We start from the raw sequence: 18,324 nt of genomic DNA, 5'->3' as shown, positions 1-18,324 counted from the left end.
AAACTAATGAAAAACCAGGACCCCAGGACCTCAGGCTGTCAGCTGCAATGGAGGAGCCCTGGGGTCCTAGCTCCCCCAGCTCCAGGGCTTGGGGCCCACCTCACGGGCATGTGACTTGCGCAGTTGTTTAGGATCTTATGCTTAGCGTAACGCTCTGCTGTTGTCAACCTGAAATTCTTAACAGTGCTTTGTCACAAGGGGCTGCACACTTTCATTTTGCGCTGCACCCCGCAAACTATGTGGCCAGTTGTGCCACGGAGCCGGGGTGCCAGGGAGCACACTCCCCCTGCTGCCCCCAGCCTTCTCAGGAGAGCCTGGAGACCTGGCCCCTGGCCCACGGCACTGCTTTATGCACCCGGCCTCCCCCGCCCCAGTGCCAGGCAGGCCCAGAAGGCTCTGCAAGCGTGGGAGGAGCGGGGAGAGCCCTGAGCTGGGGAAGTAGGAGCAGGCTGGCAGCCGAACGCCAGCTGCTGGCCTGGCAGTGGCCAGTGTCTCTGAGCAGGTATTGGGCAGAGGTAAGGGTGGGATGTAACCTGGCAGGCAGAGGGTTGGTGGGGGAACTTCCAGGCTCGGAGGGAGGGCTCTGGAGTGAGACCTGGCCTCCCTCAGGCTCCTGACGTGGGATCCTGGCAGATTAGTGCCTTCCTCCTGGCCTCAGTTTCCTCATCTGTGAAAGATATTAAAGTTGTCCTCACTGGAGCGCCCAGCTGGCTTGGTAGAGCATGCGACTCTTGACTTGGGGGTTGTAAGTTCAAGCCCCATGTAGGCATGGAGTCTACTTTAAAAAAGAAAAAAAAAAAAAAGTAGTCCCTACCTCATGGGATTGTATGAATTCACCGAGGTGGCCCCAGGGATGACACTTGATGTGTGGGACTATCATTTTCAATGGGATCTCCCTTGCTCAGCATCGGCCCTGCCCTCCTTGGCCCTGACCAGCTGCCTCCCTGCTCACAGTCTTGTCCTGGGTCTCCAAGGACAGAGTCTGCTGTTTCTGGGGAGATTTGAACTCACACCCCTTCCAAGAGGTTGCCTCCTCCTCCTCCTCCGTCCCCCAGGAGATGCTGGCTCAGCCCCTGGGCCCAGTGCACAGAGGAGCCTCTGTCCTGGTCCTGCCCCCGGGTGGGATGTTTATTGCTGGGTTGGCCTAAATAATGTGTCTTTCTGGGATGGTGACCTGGCAGGCACCGTCCACCAGTTTCTTCCTCCGGGCCAAAGACAATGACCCCTGGCTGCTCTGGTGACTGGTTCTGGGCCTGCTGAAGGCTCTCCGAGGAAGCCTCTTCTCTGCCACTGCAGTTCCAGCAGCTTCCAGGAGGTGAGTTGGGGGCAGGACCTTCCTCCCAGCTCTGAGGAGTGTGGCCGGGTGGGGCACCTTGTGTGCGGCCCCCCTTCGGGGATCTGTTTTCCTGTCCACACCTCTGCTCCTTTGTCCCCTCAGCAGGCCTGCTGAGGACTCATCTACTTCCTCCTGAGGTCAGAGGGGAAACCAGGTGAGCTTCACAGCCTGGCGGTGTCTTAAGGGGCCTCTTCTCAGAAGGAACTTGGGGCCAGCTACTTCCTGGTTCCAGACCCACTGCCCAGGTCTTGGGAACACGCACTTGGGAGCAGCTCCTGTGTGCAGGCCCACACCTGCCAGAGACGCTCACTGGCCTCTTTTCTGTCCAGAGGAAAAGAGCCTGGAGTTCCCAGGCTTGACTCCCACACTGGCTGTGCCCAGGACCCAGGAGGGAGAGACCTGGGCAAGTCTTGACCCCTCTCGGGGCCTTGGTTTGGGTCTGTGTAAATTGGGAGCTAGGGTGGCAGGTGAGGGAGTCTCTGAGGGCTCCTTCTAGGGCCCCGCGGAAGGGAAAAATCCCAACAGTGCAAAGATTGCTAAGGGATAAGAAGGGAAGGTGGTCACACTCAGGACCCCCACCCTGGGACAAGAAGGCCTGAAGCAGAGGCCATCTCCTCCACACCATGGATGGGCAGCTCTGTGGGGAGGACCAGCTCCGGGCAGAGTTGGAGAACAGTACCAGAATTGGCCATGGCCACCCGTCCATGAAAGCCCTGCTGTGGGTGTGGGGCAGGCCTTGGGCTTTGGGGCAGAATGACTTGTGGTTATTCAGCAGATAGGCCTGGGGGAATCCCAGCCTGGGCACCTGTGCGCACCCCAAGTGGCACTTTCTCCCTCTAGAGGGTAGTAGTACCCATCACATAGGTTATTTTAAGGATTCAGTGAGGTGTATCTGCAAAGTGCTTAGCACAGGAGAAAGCACCTGGCATGCGACACACTGGGGCTGTTTTTCTTATCCTTGTTATTATTGAAGTGGTTCTTTTGGGGGGGCCCAGGAAAAGGGAAGTCAGCCCTACAGCAGAGCTTCCTGGAATAAGCCTTGGCCCGGCAGGCCTGACGGGGGAGCTCCAGGTCCGGGTTTGGTCCAGGAACTGGTTCTGCAACACTGTGGTCTCCCTAGTCCCTGTCATTGGCCTGGGGCAGGAAGAAGAGCTGGGGACAGGACACCCCCACCCCTGGTAGAGGCTCTAACCTGAGGGGTGACTTTGGGCAAGGGGCTCCTGTTCTCTGAACCCCCATAACCAAGCTTCCCACCCGGCTGCCCTGCTCCCTGCCCTGTGGTTTTGTGTCCTCCTGCTGGCAGGGTGAGAGGTCTGGGGCTGAAGTGGGGTGCGGCTCAGGAAGCGGATGGAGGTGGACACCAGAGGGGCAAGAAGCCTCGAATCCACCTTTGGCCCTCCCCACTGAGCCCCACTGCCTGGTGGGCAGTGTCTACACAACCTGGAGGAAGGACCTTGGGCACACCCCCCACCCCCTTGGTTTTAATTTAAAACAAAGTGGTATTAACAAATGAGTCCAATGTAAACAGCTTGGAACTTTATGAAGCAGAAAATAAAGGTAGCACCCACCCTTCCTGCCCCACATCCATTCTCCAGGGGGAAACTACTGCCAGTGGTCCAGTGTGGATTCTTCCAGACTTTTTGTGTACAAATATATAGGCATAGATAGTTATATACTTTAAAAAAATTTTTTTAATGTCTATTTTTGAGAGAGACAGATTGCGAGCGGGGGAGGGGCAGAGAGAGAGGGAGACACAGAATCCAAAGCAGGCTCCAGGCTCCGAGCTGTCAGCACAGAGCCCGACACGGGGCTTGAACCCACAAACCACAAGATCATGACCTGAGCCAAAGTCAGATGCTTAACCGACTGAGTCACTCAGGCACCTCCCCCGCCGCCCCGATAGTTGTCTTTTTTTTTTTTTTAAGGAATCATGCTATAGATGCAGTTCATTTTTTTATAAGTTAAAAACTCAGTTTTTAAATATAAAAACATTGTGGCTGTTAATCTTAAAATTTCTGGAAAATACAGTTAAGCCAAAAAAAAAAAAAAAAAGCAGCCCATAATCTCATCATTGCAGAAATAACCACTCTTAACACTTTAATCACTGATAGGCAAAAAAGTATCTCCTTATTTTAATTTGATTATCTCTGTCCTTTTTTCACTTTTTTAGTGCTTTTTTAAAAAAGTTTATTATTTTTGAGAGAGAGAGAGAGAGAGGGTGCGCTTGCATGCATGAGCAGGGAAGAGGCAGAGGGAGAGAGAGACAAAATCCCAAAAAGGCTCAGCACAGAGTCCGACTTGGGGCTCAGTCTCACGAATTATGAGATCATGACCTGAACCAAAATCAAGAGTCGGACACTGAACCGACGGAGCCACCCAGGCGTCCCTCTTTCTTTCACCTTTTAATAACTGTGATACATGGGGCACCTGGGAGGCTCCGTCAGTTAAGCGTCCGACTTCAGCTCAGGTCATGATCTCAGGGTCCGTGAGTTCGAGCCCCGCGTCGGGCTCTGTGCTGACGGCTCGGAGCCTGGATCCTGTTTCCGATTCTGTGTCTCCCTCTCTCTCTGACCCTCCCCCGTTCATGCTCTGTCTCCCTCTGTCTCAAAAATAAATACACATTAAAAAAAATTACTGTGATACATACAAATGGTGGCATAGATCATTCTTGTAAATTATAAAACATAACAATATAGTGAACCTCTCAAAACCCACGTCCCACTTAAAGACCAGAGTGGCACTAGAAATGCCCGCCTCTGTTTCCTCCCTCCCCTTTCCTGCATCCCTGCCTACCCCACAGAGACAACTGTGTTCTTGCTTGTAAAACTTTAATCATTCGGATAGGCAAAAGCTAACCCCCTCCCTGGCTGGGAGAAGTAGCCTGCTGCCAGCTGTATGCTTAATATAGTGTGTAGTTTTGTCTTCTGGGACTTGTCTTTTTCACCGCTCGTGTCTCTAAAACCCATCCATGTCATTGTAGCTTGTTCGTTTTCCCTGCTATATAATGTTTCACCGCCGCATATTGCAAACGAAACAAATCCATTCTCCTGTTGATGGATATATAGGCTGTTTCCAGTTTGGTGTTATTTCAAGGACTGCCACTCAGGATTTTGTTGTGTACACGTGAAAGAATTTCTCCAGACTACACACATGCAGGAGGGGAAAGCAAAGTTTTACCATTTCCTTTTCTAGAATGATTAACTTCTTTAAGTTGCTTTCTTCACTTAAATAGCCTGTAAATATCCTGGACATGCCTTCCTGTCAGTGCATATGGACCCTGCATCATCCATTTTAGCGGGGCTGTGCCTTTATTTAACCAGGCTCCTAGAATGGCTACTTAACTTGTTATGTTTCGTTATCACATGAAATGGTGTCATGTATACCCCAGTACCTATAAGTAACATAACATTTTGAATCCTTAAAACACCCTATGAGGTCGTTCTTCCGGTTTTCCAGAGGCAGAGGAAAGGTAAGTAATGTGCCACGACCCAACATCTGGTGGGGTGGCACACAGCTGGACTTGAATCCACAGGAGGACCGGTGAGTTCACCCACGGTGACTCCTGGATGCAGGGCTCTGGAGGTCCTGGGGAAGGGGGCCCAGAGAGGAACTCAACTGGTTCCAAGCTCAGCGTGCTCCGGGACTCAGTTTCCCCATCCGGGTCGTGGCGGCAGTAAAGCGAGATAGAAGCGGGCCCGACCCACACTGAAGGTTTCCAGAAGGCTGTTGCGGTTTTCATTGCCCCTACCGGCTGCCCAGAGGGGCAAGCGACGCGCCAGCGCGGCCGGGTCCCGGGGTCGCCCGCCCCCCGCCCTTCCCCGCCGGCGCCGCCCGGGGGGCGGAGCCACCCGCGGCCCCTCCAGGCTCCGCCCGCCTCCCCGGCCTGGGCCAGAGCGGCGACGGCGGCGGCGCTAGGACCCGGCGGGCGTGGGCTGCGGCGGGGCCTGGGCGGCCGGAGCAGCGCGGACCCCGGCTCTCGGCTCCCGGCGCCATGTGAGGGGGCTCGGGGGCCGCGGGGGGCCGGGCGCTCCCCGGGGGAGGTGAGCGGGCGCCGCGCAGAGGCGGGCAGCGGGAGGGGGGGCTCTGCCTGCGCCCCGGGGCGGGGGCAGGGAGTCGCCAGGGATGGGGAAGATGCGGGGCCTCGGGGCTCCTCCAGACCCGCTCGCTCTCGGCGGTGGCGCCTGGAGGTACCGGTCCTCGCGCCCTAGGGCTGCCGCGGGGTTCGCGGGGCCCCTGCCACTGACTACCCCATTAGAGCTCGGGGACCTGCCGCCGTCCTGCCTCCCTCCTCGTCCCAGCTGGCGCTAGGGCTCCGGACCCCCCAGAGTGCGGAAATCGGGGGGCTTAGCGCAAGAGGGGGCGCAGAGAGTGAGTCGTCCCCCACTGGTGGACCCACGGGCTCAGCGCCCTCCCCCATCTAGACGTTAGGAGCCCCCTCCCCCTCCTCCCCGGAGCCCTCCTCTCGAGCGGCTTGTGGGGGCTTCTCGACCCTGCAGGAGGATGCCACCTCCCCCAGCCCCCCGGCCGAAAGAGGCAAAGCCCCCAAACAGAGGGCAGGGTGTGGCCCCCACCCTTAGCCCACGACTGAGCCCTCTTCCTGAACGACCAGCCTCGGGGCTGAGGCCACGCTCCTGGCCCGGTGCTCTGGGCTGCCGCCTCTCCAGCCTTAGCAAGTTGCTCCCCAGCAGGCCTGCTCCCTGGTGCTGGGCCAGGTGCTGGGCACACACTTGGTGGCCTCTGGCCCCTTCCAGCTCGTGGAGATCCTGGAAGGAGATCCTGGCAGGCTCAGCCCCGGGCTGCTCCCTGCAAACAAGCTGTAAACAAGGCTCCCCAGCAGACTCTGGGCAGCTGTGCAAGGAGCTTGGCCTCTCTGAACCTCACTCTCCTTATCTGTGAAATGGGAAGTAAGAGCCCTTCCTTTGCAGCGTGGCCAGGAGGATTGGGTGAGTGCGTGATGCATAGTGTGGCTCCCTGCACGCCTTCCTCGATATTAGAGGGAAGTGGCTAAGCCAGGTGTCCAACAAGGGGCAGCATTTAAGCTGAAGGTGAGGCAGGCCTTCAACAATGAATACCCACAAGACTCACAGCTACTGTCAGGCACTGACCCAGCACTTGCAAGCTCCTTGCTTCCCTTGCCGCAGCTGCTTGAATCCTTTCAACAACCCCGTAAGTCACCTACTCTTATTATTCATTCCCATTTCAGAGATGAGGAAACTGAGGCTCAGAGAGGTCACATGGCTTGCCCGAGGCCCCTCAGCCAGTAAGTGGTGGAACCGGGATTCGCACTGGCACCTGAGATGCTGTATGACCAGGACCTTCCCAGAGCAGGAGTGTGACGGGGCTGACCAGGGGGTCGGTGGTCCTGGCTGAGGTCACTGCTCGGGCAAAGGTGGGAAAGTATTGGGTCGGCCTGGGAACTGGAGTGCTCTGGTGTGTCTGGAGCTTGGGGCATCCGAAGGAAAGGGTAGTGAGAGGGGAGGCTGGACCGAGATGGCCTGGACTGCCAGCCAGAGGGTCGGTGCTCATAAGCGCGACCCTGGGATTCTGGACACCCGTCTTGCTCCCCAAAGGGCTGTAAGGCCTAGGACAAGCTGCTTTTCTCTTCTAATGAGCCTCAGTTTCCTGATCTGTGTGGCAGGCACCGTACCCAGTGAGAGTCCCCAGTGCGCCCTGACTGGCCCTCCGGCCTGGGGGAAATCTGAAATCTGAAACCCGGCTTGGGAGGAGGGGGGCTTCCGCGGAGAAGGGGGTGGGGCTGGGCAGTGGGCGGAGTCATGGCCCAACCAATCAGGAGCGGCATGTGGGGGGGAGCCTCCTTTGGCCTGTCGTGCCGTGGCTATTCCTGGTGGCTGTGTAGGAGTAAACAGCCGCCAGGTCAAGGGGTGGGGATAGTGGCGGGGCCGGGAGGCCCCTGGAGGGGAGGACAGAGCTGGGGAGCCCTGGGCCTCCGTTTCTCTTCTGCACACTCTCCCTCCCTTAGTGCCTTTTGGCCTTGAATCTGCTGGAGGTGGCTGGATGCAAGTACTTACTCCCTTTTGACAGGTGGGGAAATTGAGGTCGGAAAGGAGCTAGGGCCTGTGAGGAGGTCCCCTCGCAGCTGCAGCTGCTAAGGGCCGACTGGGGCAGGAAGGAAGGGCTGTTACTTGAGGCTCCCCACCTACCCTCTGAGGGTGCGGCTGTGGTTATAGCGGATTGTCCAGTCTGTGCCCTTAACTTCTAAGGGCTTGTTGTTAATTAACGAAGTCATTCAGCGAACCTCCTGCACCCACCTCCACGCCTTTGGAGGCACAGTGGAGAATGTGAGTGAGGATCTGTGCCGGCTGCACGCTCGGAGAGCTCTCAGCCTAGCCGTGAGGGGACACACAGAGGAAGTTCCTGGTCTACCCTAGGCTTGGACGCTGAGAGGGCATGAGCAGGGTCCAAGAGGGCAGGGTATTCTAGACAGAGGGACAGTTGATGCAACTTCTGGAGGGCTGCCTGTGCAGAGGAGTTTGGGGACCTATAAGGAATAGTGCTTTATTCCAAGCCCACAGGGACCTAAGTCAGAGTAGGAATATACAGTGGGGCTCTTGCTGCGTGGGGGGCAAGCCCCCCAGCTTGGGAGCCAGCTTTAGGCCCTCCAGCTGCCTAGGAGAGCTAATGAGTGGGAAGGTCCCTGCTCAGGAAGCAGAGTGGGAGAGAGAAAGAGAGAGCAAGGAGAGAGGTCAGGCTCTGCACCACCGGGCTGTGTGACCTGAAGGCAGGTTCCTGCCCTTTCCAGGCCTCAGTGTCTCTCTCTGCAAAATGCATATGACCCTGAGCCTTGAAGTCATGGGTGGGTAGGAGAGCTGGCGGGGTGGGGAGGGTGTAGCCTTTGACCAGCTGTGGCCATAACCCTCTCTGTGGCTTGCAGGTGTGACCCCACATCCCTGCCCCCTGGGCCACCTGCAGGACGCCGGCCCCTGCCCCTCAGCAGACGCCGGAGAGAGATGAGTAGCAGCAAAGTAAGTCCCCCTTCATTTCTTGTCCCCATCTCGGCCTTTTATTTACCCAGTGAAATGGGCTCCTTTGGATCTGTGCCCCAGACCCAGACAACCACCAGTGCCTCTTCCCAGCCAGGAAGTGCCTGATGCCCCGGAGGCCCTGGCTGGAGCTCTGCCGTGGCCACTGATCTCTGTGGCTTTGGGCAAGCTCCTACCTCTCTCTGGGCCCATATCCACCTGTGTCTTCCTAGGTTTGACTGGTCCATCTGTGGTAAAGGAGTGGCCCATGTGATGGACACAGCACTGGGATGTGCTGGACGGAGGGTACTGCTCTGAGCAGTGGTCAGAGTCAAAGATGACGGAATGTTGTTTGCATCACTCTGAGGCTGTCAGAATGATCGATTCGTTCCTGCTTTCCTGAGCACCTACTATGCGCCTGGCCTTGCACACGCCTTTCCTGGGATCCACTGCAGCGAAGCTTTGGAAGAAAGAGCCTGAAGGGTGGGGGTGGTGTGGTGTGGACGTACCAGTGTGGTCCAACTGAGAGAAAGCACACAGTAATTTGAACAGGGAAAGTTTAACATAAAGAATCATTAGCTACAGCCGGGCATTGGAGTCACAAGGGATGGGCATTCTGAGAAATACAGGAATAGCCAGTACAAGGAACAGCCACCACCGGCAGGGCCGAGACCCAGGCCTTGCTGGAGAGGGCACAGCTCTGGCCCACCGGGTGGCAGAGAACTCACTGTGGCGGTCTGCTGGTGGAAGTCGTCACAAAACCACTCCCTGGGCTACGGGGAAGGCTGCTCACAGGAGACGACTCCCAGGAGGCACTCAGAGCTCATACAAAACTGCTCCGGGGAAGCTCATGGTCTCTGGGTGTTGTGTGTGGTTGAGTGTATTACACCCGCTGAGCTCTAGAGAGGCTGTGATCATAGAAGGGGCCAGAGACACTCTGCTCCCAAAGTGCCTGAAGGCACGTACAGGAGGAAGCTGCTGGCCACATGTGCTGTGGAAGCCATGTGCTCTGGGGGAGCAAAGGCACCGGGACCAGGCGTCAAAGCCACCAGAAGCAGGAAGCCAACTCCTTTTCTCCTGCATTGCCTCTCCAGCATCCTTTCCTGACAAAGCTTCATCTGCGTTTAGCTGCCAAGGACGTGCATCTAAGGGCCCAGGTCCATTTGCACAGGCAGGCAAAAAGGGTGAACTTGGAGCTGAGAAGCGATACGTGAATAACCAGCACAGAGGGGCGGTTAGCGCAAGGAGCCAGGATTTCCAGGCCTTGCCTAGCTGTGCCGACCCTGGGCAGATGAATCCCAAGGGACACTTTGGATATCGCTTTCCTGCCCTGGCAGTGACAATGCATCCCACTTTGTCCCATGCATCCCACTTCCTGACCAGATCCGTCCCCTCCAGCTTTAATGAATGATAAACATGACATTGGATTACTGTTTGGGGAAGACCTGGCTCCCCTCCTTTGAATGTCCCACCTGTCTCCAGGCATCCTTCCAGCTGTAGCTGGAGGGGTCCTTCTGACACCCACATCCAGTCCGATCCAGCAAGCCTTCTTTGAGAACCTTCTGTGCTTCTGTGCTCTGGGAGCTGGGATACGGTGGCCATGGAGGCCATCTCGGTCCCAGCCCGCGGAGCTCATGGCCTCACTGGGGGGACTGCAGTTTGAACAGTGTGACCGGCGCTGTGATAGGGGGTACTCGGGGGCCAGACGAGGTGGTATCTGAGCTGGTCTGGAACGAAGAGCGGGAGTGAGCCAGGCGTGGTGGGTGGCAAGGATGAGGCGGGGGCCTGCCGGGCGGCTGGGCGCTCACCAGCCTCTCCCCTCTCCAGGAGCAGCGGTCAGCAGTGTTCGTGATCCTCTTTGCCCTCATCACCATCCTCATCCTCTACAGCTCCAACAGTGCCAATGAGGTCTTCCATTATGGCTCCCTGCGAGGCCGCACCCGCAGGCCTGTCAACCTCAAGAAATGGAGCATCAGCGACGGCTATGTCCCAATTCTTGGCAACAAGGTAGCATGACCACCTCGGGTCGCTCCCTGAGACCGGGCTGGCGGCTGGTCTTTCCCATTGCCCGCCGTCACTGTTCCCTCCTCCTCCTCCTCCTCCTCCTCCTCCTCCTCCTCCTCCTCCGTCTGCCTTCTAAAGGAAAGGGGGGACCCCAGGAGTCAAGACCATAGCTTCCAGTGCCTTCAGCCCCTTGTTTGTTTGTTTTTTATTTTTTTCTAAATGTTTATTTATTTCAGTGGGGGGAGGGGCAGAGAGAGAGGGAGACACAGAATCGGAAGCAGGCTCCAGGCTCTGAGCAATCAGCACAGAGCCTGATGCGGGGCTCGAACTCACGAACCGCGAGATCGTGACCTGAGCTGAAGTCGGACGTGTAACCGACTGAGACACCCAGGCGCCCCATTCGGCCCCTTGTTTGCTGTGTGATGTTGCACAAGTGCCCTGTCTCTCCCTGGGCCTCAGTTGTCTTCAGGGTTCCATTTTTAGTGCTGATATCCTACTGCCTCCTGAGTCAGAATTCCTAAAGAGAGATGTCTCTGGTTTTCACGGATCTCCGTCTCTGCTGGGTAGTCCACACAGGGTTTGAGAGCAGAAGGCTCAAGTATTTGACAACACAAAAACAGTCCTAATAATGGCTGCCCTTTGTCAGTTCCCCACTGTGTGCCGGGCACTGTGATTAGCGGTAATGAGCATACCAACCCTGTAAGGTCAGCATTGTTATTCGCCTTGAAGAGATGGGGAAACCAAGACTCAGGGAGGCAAAGTCACTTGTCCAAGTCCACACAGCAAGGGAGGGGAGGAGCCAGGGTATTTTTTGCCCCAACCCCTGGGGAGTTGTAGCTGTAGAGAGAAGCCAGAAATCATTCCTGGGGCTTCTGTTTGCCTTGGGTAGCCGTGAAACGCAGGTTGTATTTCTGGGATTCACCCCATAATCCTCTGAGCCCTAGATGTTTTCTGGGAGGCCAAGTAGATAGTCATTGGCCTGGAATATGAACTCCGCCTCCCAGGAGAAGGTGGTCTCCCAATCCCTGCCTGCCTCCTTCCCCTCCCTCAAACCCCACCCCCCCAGGGGTACCTAGGCAGCTCAGTTGGTTAAGTGGCTAACTTGGGCTCTGTCACAGTTCCTGAGTTCGAGCCCCACATCGGGCTCTCTGCTGTCAGTACGGAGCTGGGTTTGGATTTTCTGTCCCCATCTCTCTCTGCCCCTCCCCATCCCCCCCTCTCAAAAATAAACATTAAAAAAAAATTAAAAACAACAACGACCCCCTCCTAAATCCCTCAGGGTCTTTGCACACGTGGTGTGTGGAGAGCCTGAACCAGGGGCTCTGAATGCACCCTTGCTGGGAAAGGGCCCATTGGCAGGTGTTCAGAGATAGATTAACACCTAACTGAGACCGTAAGAATCCTTGAAAGAGAAACACAAATGATGGGACCAGGGAGAAAGTGGAACAGCCTGAGTGTGGGTGGCACCAGCCTGACAGGGGAAGCCAGTATAGCTCGGGAAGCCTGGAAAAGCCATCCGTTGAGGTCCATGGGAGCTGTTGTTAGATCTTGGAGCGAGGGCTCAGAGCAGACTGCCTGGAGGAGGTGGCGCCTGAGCTCACACTTAGAGGGCGAACAGGAATTCCATGGGCAGAAAACAGGCCCCGGAGAACACGTGGTTCCAACTCATTCACCGGTGGGGGAAACAGAGGCCCAGACGGGCTTCCACACTCTTTCCTTTTCGACAGGTGGTGTCTTACGTGTGGATGGTGTGGAGATGTCATGGGTGCCCTGGGGAGGTTGCCCTCTTAGGAGAACTGGACCAAGCCCGGGGCTCTGTGGCCATATCGACCTGGGTTCATACCCCAGCGCTGCACTCCTCTGCTGGGTGACTTTGGGGACATCCCTGCATAACTGTCCTGTCCTCCTGTTCCTTCACTCGGCTCCGGACAAGTGGCCGCCTTTGGCTTCTCAACACACGGTGGCCATTCCCACTTCAGCACCTCTGGTCTTGCTGTTCCCCCGCCTCAATTATTTTCCTATGTGATTCCTCTTCATCCTCCTGGTCTCGGCTCCGACAGGCCCCCACTGGATGATCTTTCTAGAGGAGCCCCTGCTCCTGTCCCTCCTGATCCCTTGCCTCTGTTGTATTGTCTTCGTGGTACGTTTTGCTCACCACCTGGCATCATTTGATCTTTTACGTGTTCTCTGCCTAACTGTGCCTCTTGAAGGCAGGACGGGGCTCTTTTCCTCATAGCTCTGTCCCTGGTATTTAGCCATTAGCCAGCTTGCTGGAAGTGTTTGTTGAATGCCGAGCGAACAGCCTTCAGCTTCCCTGTTTTTAAAATGGGCAAAATAATTCCTGCCTCCTGGAGGCCTGGATGTACAGAGCCTAGGGCCTGGCACGGAATGGTCGTGATAGTGTTGACTTTCCTTGCTGCCTCCCCCCAGACGCTGCCCTCCCGGTGCCACCAGTGTGTGATTGTCACCAGCTCTAGCCACCTGCTGGGAACCAAGCTGGGCCCTGAGATCGAGCGAGCCGAGTGCACAATCCGCATGAACGACGCGCCCACCACAGGCTACTCAGCCGACGTAGGCAACAAGACCACATTCCGTGTAGTAGCCCATTCCAGCGTATTCCGTGTGCTGCGGAGGCCCCAGGAATTCGTCAACCGGACCCCCGAAACTGCGTTCATCTTTTGGGGCCCCCCAAACAAGATGCAGAAGCCCCAGGGCAGCCTTGTGCGTGTCATCCAGCGGGCAGGCCTGGTGTTCCCCAACATGGAGGCCTATGCCGTCTCTCCCGGCCGCATGCGCCAATTTGACGACCTCTTCCGGGGTGAGACGGGCAAGGACAGGTACCAGCCTCCTGCCTGCCCCCTCCGGCCGGCCCTGTGCTCCCCATCAGCATTCTCTGCCCAGAGGGCCTGTTGTTCCCGGCATGCACTACTCTGAGGGTGTGGTCACTTCCTGCTGCTCTCTGCTCAGGTTTTCCTAGGGGATTTTCATTGTGTCCAGCCCTTAGCATGAGTCACTTCCAACGTGCTCTGCGTGGTCTCGTCTCCCCAGGAAGGCTTCCCAGCCTGCATTGCTCTGAGGGAACAGGGCTCCTAGCATGCTCTGCTCCCCGTAGTCTGCCTCTGGAAGGTATTGACTGTACCCAGCATGTCTTGCTTTAGGCACACGGCTGCTCCCATCATACTCTATCCTAAGGATACATCTTTCCCAGCATGTCCTTCTCTGGCTAATCTCCCCAGAAAAGCTAGGCCGATGCTATCCAGTAGAAATATAACGCAAGCTGTATGTGTAATTTATACTTTTGTAGTAGCCCAATTAACCCAATACATCCAACATATAGACCCTGTGCTTATTTTGTTTGACTTATCCCTAAATATTTATTTTTATTTTTTTTACATTTATTTATTTTTGAGAGAGAGGGAAAGACAGAGCGTGAGCAGGGGAGGGGCAGAGAGAGAGGGAGACACAGAATCCAAAGCAGGCTCCAGGCTCTGAGCTGTCAGCACAGAGCCCGACGCGGGGCTCGAACTCACGGACCGTGAGATCATGACCTGAGCCAAAGTCAGAAGTTCAGCTGACTGAGCCACCTAGGCAGCCCCTGATTTATCCCTAAATATTTAAAATTTGAGGGTGCTATTGTAAATTGTATTTAAAATTTTGGGGGGTTCCCAACTGTTCATTGCTAGTAGATAGAAATACAATTGGTTTTTGTGGGTTGACCTTATATCCTGTAATCCTGCTAAATTTCCTTATTGGTTCTGGGAAATTTTTCTAGGTTCTTTGGGATTTTCCATATATGTGATCATGTTGTAAGGACAATTTCCAATATGTATGCATCTTATTTCTTTTTCTTGCCTTATTGCACTGGCTAGGACTGACAATACAAGGTCAAATTGTATTGGAAGTGGTGAGAGTAGACATCTTGCCTTGGTCCCGGTCTTGGTGGGAAAGCATTCAGTCCTTCATCATTGAATATGATGTTAGCTATAGAGTTTTTAGCTGCTCTTTATCAGGTTGAAAAATTTCTCTTTTCTAACTAATTTGCTAAGAGTTTTTATCATTATTGGATATTGAGTTTTATCAAGTGTTTTTATGCATCAATTAATATGATCATGTGGTTTTTCTTAAGACTATTACTATGGTGGATTATACCAATTGATTTTTGAATATTGAATCAGACTTGCATTTCTGGAATAAACTCCACTTGGCTGTGGTGTATTATTCTTTTTTATATACTGCTGAATATGACTTGCTAATATCTTGTTCAGATTTTTGTGTCTGTATCCATGAGAGATCTTGATCTGTAGTTTTGTTTGGTTTTTGTACTGTTTTTGTATGGTTTTGGTAGTATGGGTAATGCTGGCCTCTGAAAATGTATAGAATTGGTGTTATTTCTTCTTTATTTTATTTTATTAAAAAATTTTTTTAATGTTTATTTTTGAGAGAGAGAGAGAGAGATAGACAGACAGACAGACAACACAAGCAGGGGAAGGGCAGAGAGAGAGGGAGACACAGAATCTGAAGCAGCTCCAGGCTCTGAGCTGTCAGCACAGAGCCTGACGCAGGGCTCGAACCCTCAGACTGCGAGATCATGACCTGAGCCAAAGTCGGACACTGAACCGACTGAGCCACCCAGGCACCCCGGTGTTATTTCTTCTTTAAATATTTCGTAGAATTTGCCAAACTCTCTGGGTCTGGAGAGTTCTTTTTCAGAAGGTTTGAACAATGAATTCAATTTCTTAATAGTCACAGACACTTAGGTTAATCTGTTTCATCTTGGCTGTGTTTCAGTAGTTTCTGATTTTCAAGGAATTGGTACATTTCATTGAAGTTGTGAAATTTACGTATGTGCTTGTTTGTGGTTTTCTTTTTGTCCTCATGTCTACAGGATCTGCGATGATGTCCTCTGTTTTATTCTTGATACTGGTAGCTTGTATCTTTGCTTTTTCCTGGTCAGTCTTGTGAGAGGTTTATTTTCTTTCCAAACTTTCCAAAGAACCACCTTCAATCAAATATATCCAAACTATTTTCGGTTCAACATATGATCAGTATCAAAAACTACCAGTGACATTTTCTGTGTTCTTTCTCTCATACTAAAAAAATCCCAGGCATATTTTACACCGACAGCACATTTCAACCACACATCGTGTGCCCACATGTGGCTACTGGCTGCCGTAGTGGACAGCGAAGGCTCCAGGTCCTTGGCTACCTCCCATGCCTTGCTGTGAACCCGTGGTCACTCTCAGCATGACCTTCTCTGATTAGTCTCCCTTTAGGCGTTTGCTCCTAGCGTGGGCACAGCTGTTCCTAGCAAGTTCCATCAAGCAAGGCCATGAGTCTAGTGAGCTCATGGTCACTTGCAACCTGCCCTGCTGTGACCAGTCTCCCCGGGAGTCTATTCCCAGCGTGCCCTGTTCCTTCAAAGGCGCTCTCTCCACACCCCTCATCTCTGCCCAGACAAGTCCTCTGCCAGCATGCACGTGTTCCCACAGTGGGGCTGGACTGTGGGGCGGGGGAGGGGGGGGTGGTCACTGAAGTTGGGGGAGGGCCCTGATGGCGGGAGGAGTTCTGGGAAACCCCAGGTGGGTTGACCGTTCCTCCCTGCCTGCCTGACCCCTCATCATGCCCCCTCTCTGCCCACAGGGAAAAGTCCCATTCGTGGTTGAGCACCGGATGGTTCACCATGGTGATTGCAGTGGAGTTGTGTGACCACGTGCACGTCTATGGCATGGTCCCCCCTGACTACTGCAGGTGAGCCCCCCCACCCCAAACAACGCCCAGTCACTAGCTGCAGCTTGGAACCCAGAAACATTGGCTGGGGGTGCCTTTGAAGCCTCTGTCTTAGGATATTCAGAATGCTCTGCAGAGATCTAAGCTCCTTGGGGCTAGCTGCCTCGGGGGCCTCTCCCCAGCTCAACCATAGTCCAGATTTTGTATATTAATAGTCACTATTATTGAGATGACCACATGAAAAGCCCATGTACCAAGCGTGGCTCCATTCATTATCTCGTGTACTCCTCACGGTGACCCACATGGATAGTTGCATTACTCTTTCTGTTTCATAGATGAGAAAAACTGAGGAAGATGTTTTGTGAGTGGCCTAAGGCCCCACAAACAGGAAGCAGTGGGGCCAGGCTCTGGAGCCCATATTTCTTACCACTACCCTACACTGCCTCCCTCTTCAGGAAAGGAAACGTTTGGATCATATTAAAAAAAAAAAAAAAAAAAAAAAGTTGGATGGTCATAAAACTAGTCCACCCTACATCCATTTTACAGATGGGAAAACTGAGGCCCAGGGAGGGGCAGGGATTCCAACCCCCCCCCCCCCCCCCCGCCGAAATCCTATAGCAAGTCAGGGGCTGGAAAGGGCGAGGGCTGTGCCGGTGCCTGCCCTGCCCTTACAGCCACTCTCTGCTCTGCCCCAGCCAGCGGCCCCGTCTGCAACGCATGCCCTACCACTACTATGAGCCCAAGGGACCGGATGAGTGTGTCACCTACATCCAGAATGAGCACAGCCGCAAGGGCAACCACCACCGCTTCATCACGGAGAAGAGGGTCTTCTCATCCTGGGCCCAGCTGTATGGAATCACTTTCTCCCACCCCTCGTGGACCTAGGCCGCCCTGCCTGTGGACCCCTCCTAAGGGACACAGGAGAGGCCTGTCTCCTGCCAGCCACTCAACCAAGGGCCGTCTCCTGGCCAATCAAGGCTGGTCGGAGCGTCTTCTGGCCAATCAGGGCCTTGTCGGGGGTAGTATCCTCTGGCCAGCCAAGGCCCGGGGGTATCTCTTGACCAATCAGGGATTTGAGCTTCTATGTGGTTAATCAGGGGTGTTGGGGGTATTTCTCGTCCAGTCAGGGTCTGAGCATAGTCAATCAGGGTATTTCTGAAGTTATCTGAGGCTAAGGACGTGTGCTTTCCCATGAGTCCTTGGTCCAGAGCCCCAGGATGGACCTCCAGTCACTCCCTGTGGCTGGGACGGTGAGGTCCTGTCCTGAGGAGCTGGGAACTTTGTGTTGCTCCCTCACTTCCCAGAGCCAGAAAGAGAAGCTGCATGGGAGTGGGGCTGTCTGGAGGGCAGGCCAGACCATTTGGGGGGTTGTGGGGGATCCTAGAGGTGGGAGCCAGCATCCGGGTCTTGGCTCTGCCCTGAGTGGCTTTGGACAAAACCCTTGCCTCCTCTCTGGTCGCCCTTCTGCCCGTGTCAGGTTCTAACGTGGAGTCTGAGACCCCCTCCCACTTTCCCCATTGACCTCCTTGGGTCTGTCCTCCCTGAGACTGGACCCCTCCAGCCACCACCTTTGGCTGGGGGGCTCAGCTCCCTGGGGGACTGGGGTTCCCTTCCTCACCTCCTCCTGGAAACTTAAGGGTATTTTTGCGCAAACTCCCACAGAGTTTGGGGGGAATCTAACAGGAAAGGGATAAACCTTCAGCTGTTTTCTTAGTCCCTCCACTCAGCTGCCATTAGTTTGGCTCTTAAAGAGCCAGGCTCCCTTTTCTGCCATCCAGCAGTGAAGATTTCTACCTATTGGAGGAGACTTTGGGGCTGAGGAGGAGGGAATCCCAGCCAAACTGGGGTTTCACATAGCCCCTTTGCAGCTGCTGTAGTTGTCCAAAGGCCTCCCCTCCGCTGGGCCTGGGAGGGCTCTAGGGGGCCAGGAGCTGTGTTGCCTGGGTTCTGTCCCCTCACTCTACATCAGGCACTTTATTGCTGGACCTCAGTGGGGTGGGTTCGCCCCTGCTCTTCCAGAGCCTGGAAGGGAAGACTGGAGGGCTTCCTGGAGGAGGCTGTGGAGTGGGAGGGGTCAGAGGGAGAAGGAAGAGGCCAGCAGCAAGCCTTTGCACATTGGGGTGGGGGCTGGGGACCGGCAACTACCCCAGACTTGGTTTTGTAACGATTTGTACAGAATAAATGCACCTAAGCTCTGGTTCCATTTCCTGTGTCTCTCAGATCCAGCTTGACTCCCTCTGGCCTGGCTGTGGGCTTCCTCAGGACAGTGCCCACACC

General features: G+C 54.7%; 1 protein-coding gene across 9 annotated transcripts; it reads left to right on the top strand.

The window, feature by feature from the left end:
* The first annotated feature begins 1,248 nt into the window (after positions 1 to 1,248).
* ST6GALNAC6 (ST6 N-acetylgalactosaminide alpha-2,6-sialyltransferase 6) lies at positions 1,249 to 17,072 on the top strand. 9 transcript variants are annotated; one of them, XM_086684114.1, is made up of 7 exons: positions 1,249 to 1,315; positions 6,540 to 6,596; positions 8,229 to 8,319; positions 10,144 to 10,323; positions 12,751 to 13,157; positions 15,961 to 16,068; positions 16,743 to 17,072. In XM_086684114.1, exons 2-7 carry the CDS (start codon positions 6,571 to 6,573, stop codon positions 16,930 to 16,932), a joined length of 1,002 nt encoding a protein of 333 aa, XP_086540240.1. In that variant the 5' UTR covers positions 1,249 to 1,315; positions 6,540 to 6,570; the 3' UTR covers positions 16,933 to 17,072. The 9 variants fall into 9 exon arrangements, with proteins under 9 accessions (XP_086540240.1, XP_086540239.1, XP_086540245.1 ...); XM_086684113.1 differs by lacking the exon at positions 1,249 to 1,315 and adding an exon at positions 5,226 to 5,376; XM_086684116.1 differs by lacking the exons at positions 1,249 to 1,315; positions 6,540 to 6,596 and adding exons at positions 5,245 to 5,376; positions 6,262 to 6,502.
* Positions 17,073 to 18,324: the final 1,252 nt, after the last annotated feature.

Source organism: Puma concolor, chromosome D4, assembly GCF_028749965.1.
Source record: "Puma concolor isolate L17-30 chromosome D4, mPumCon1.1.hap2, whole genome shotgun sequence".
NCBI classification, from domain to species: Eukaryota; Metazoa; Chordata; class Mammalia; order Carnivora; family Felidae; genus Puma; species Puma concolor.
Note: the sequence above shows the minus strand (reverse complement) of the source record. Positions and strands in the feature narration are given on the sequence as shown.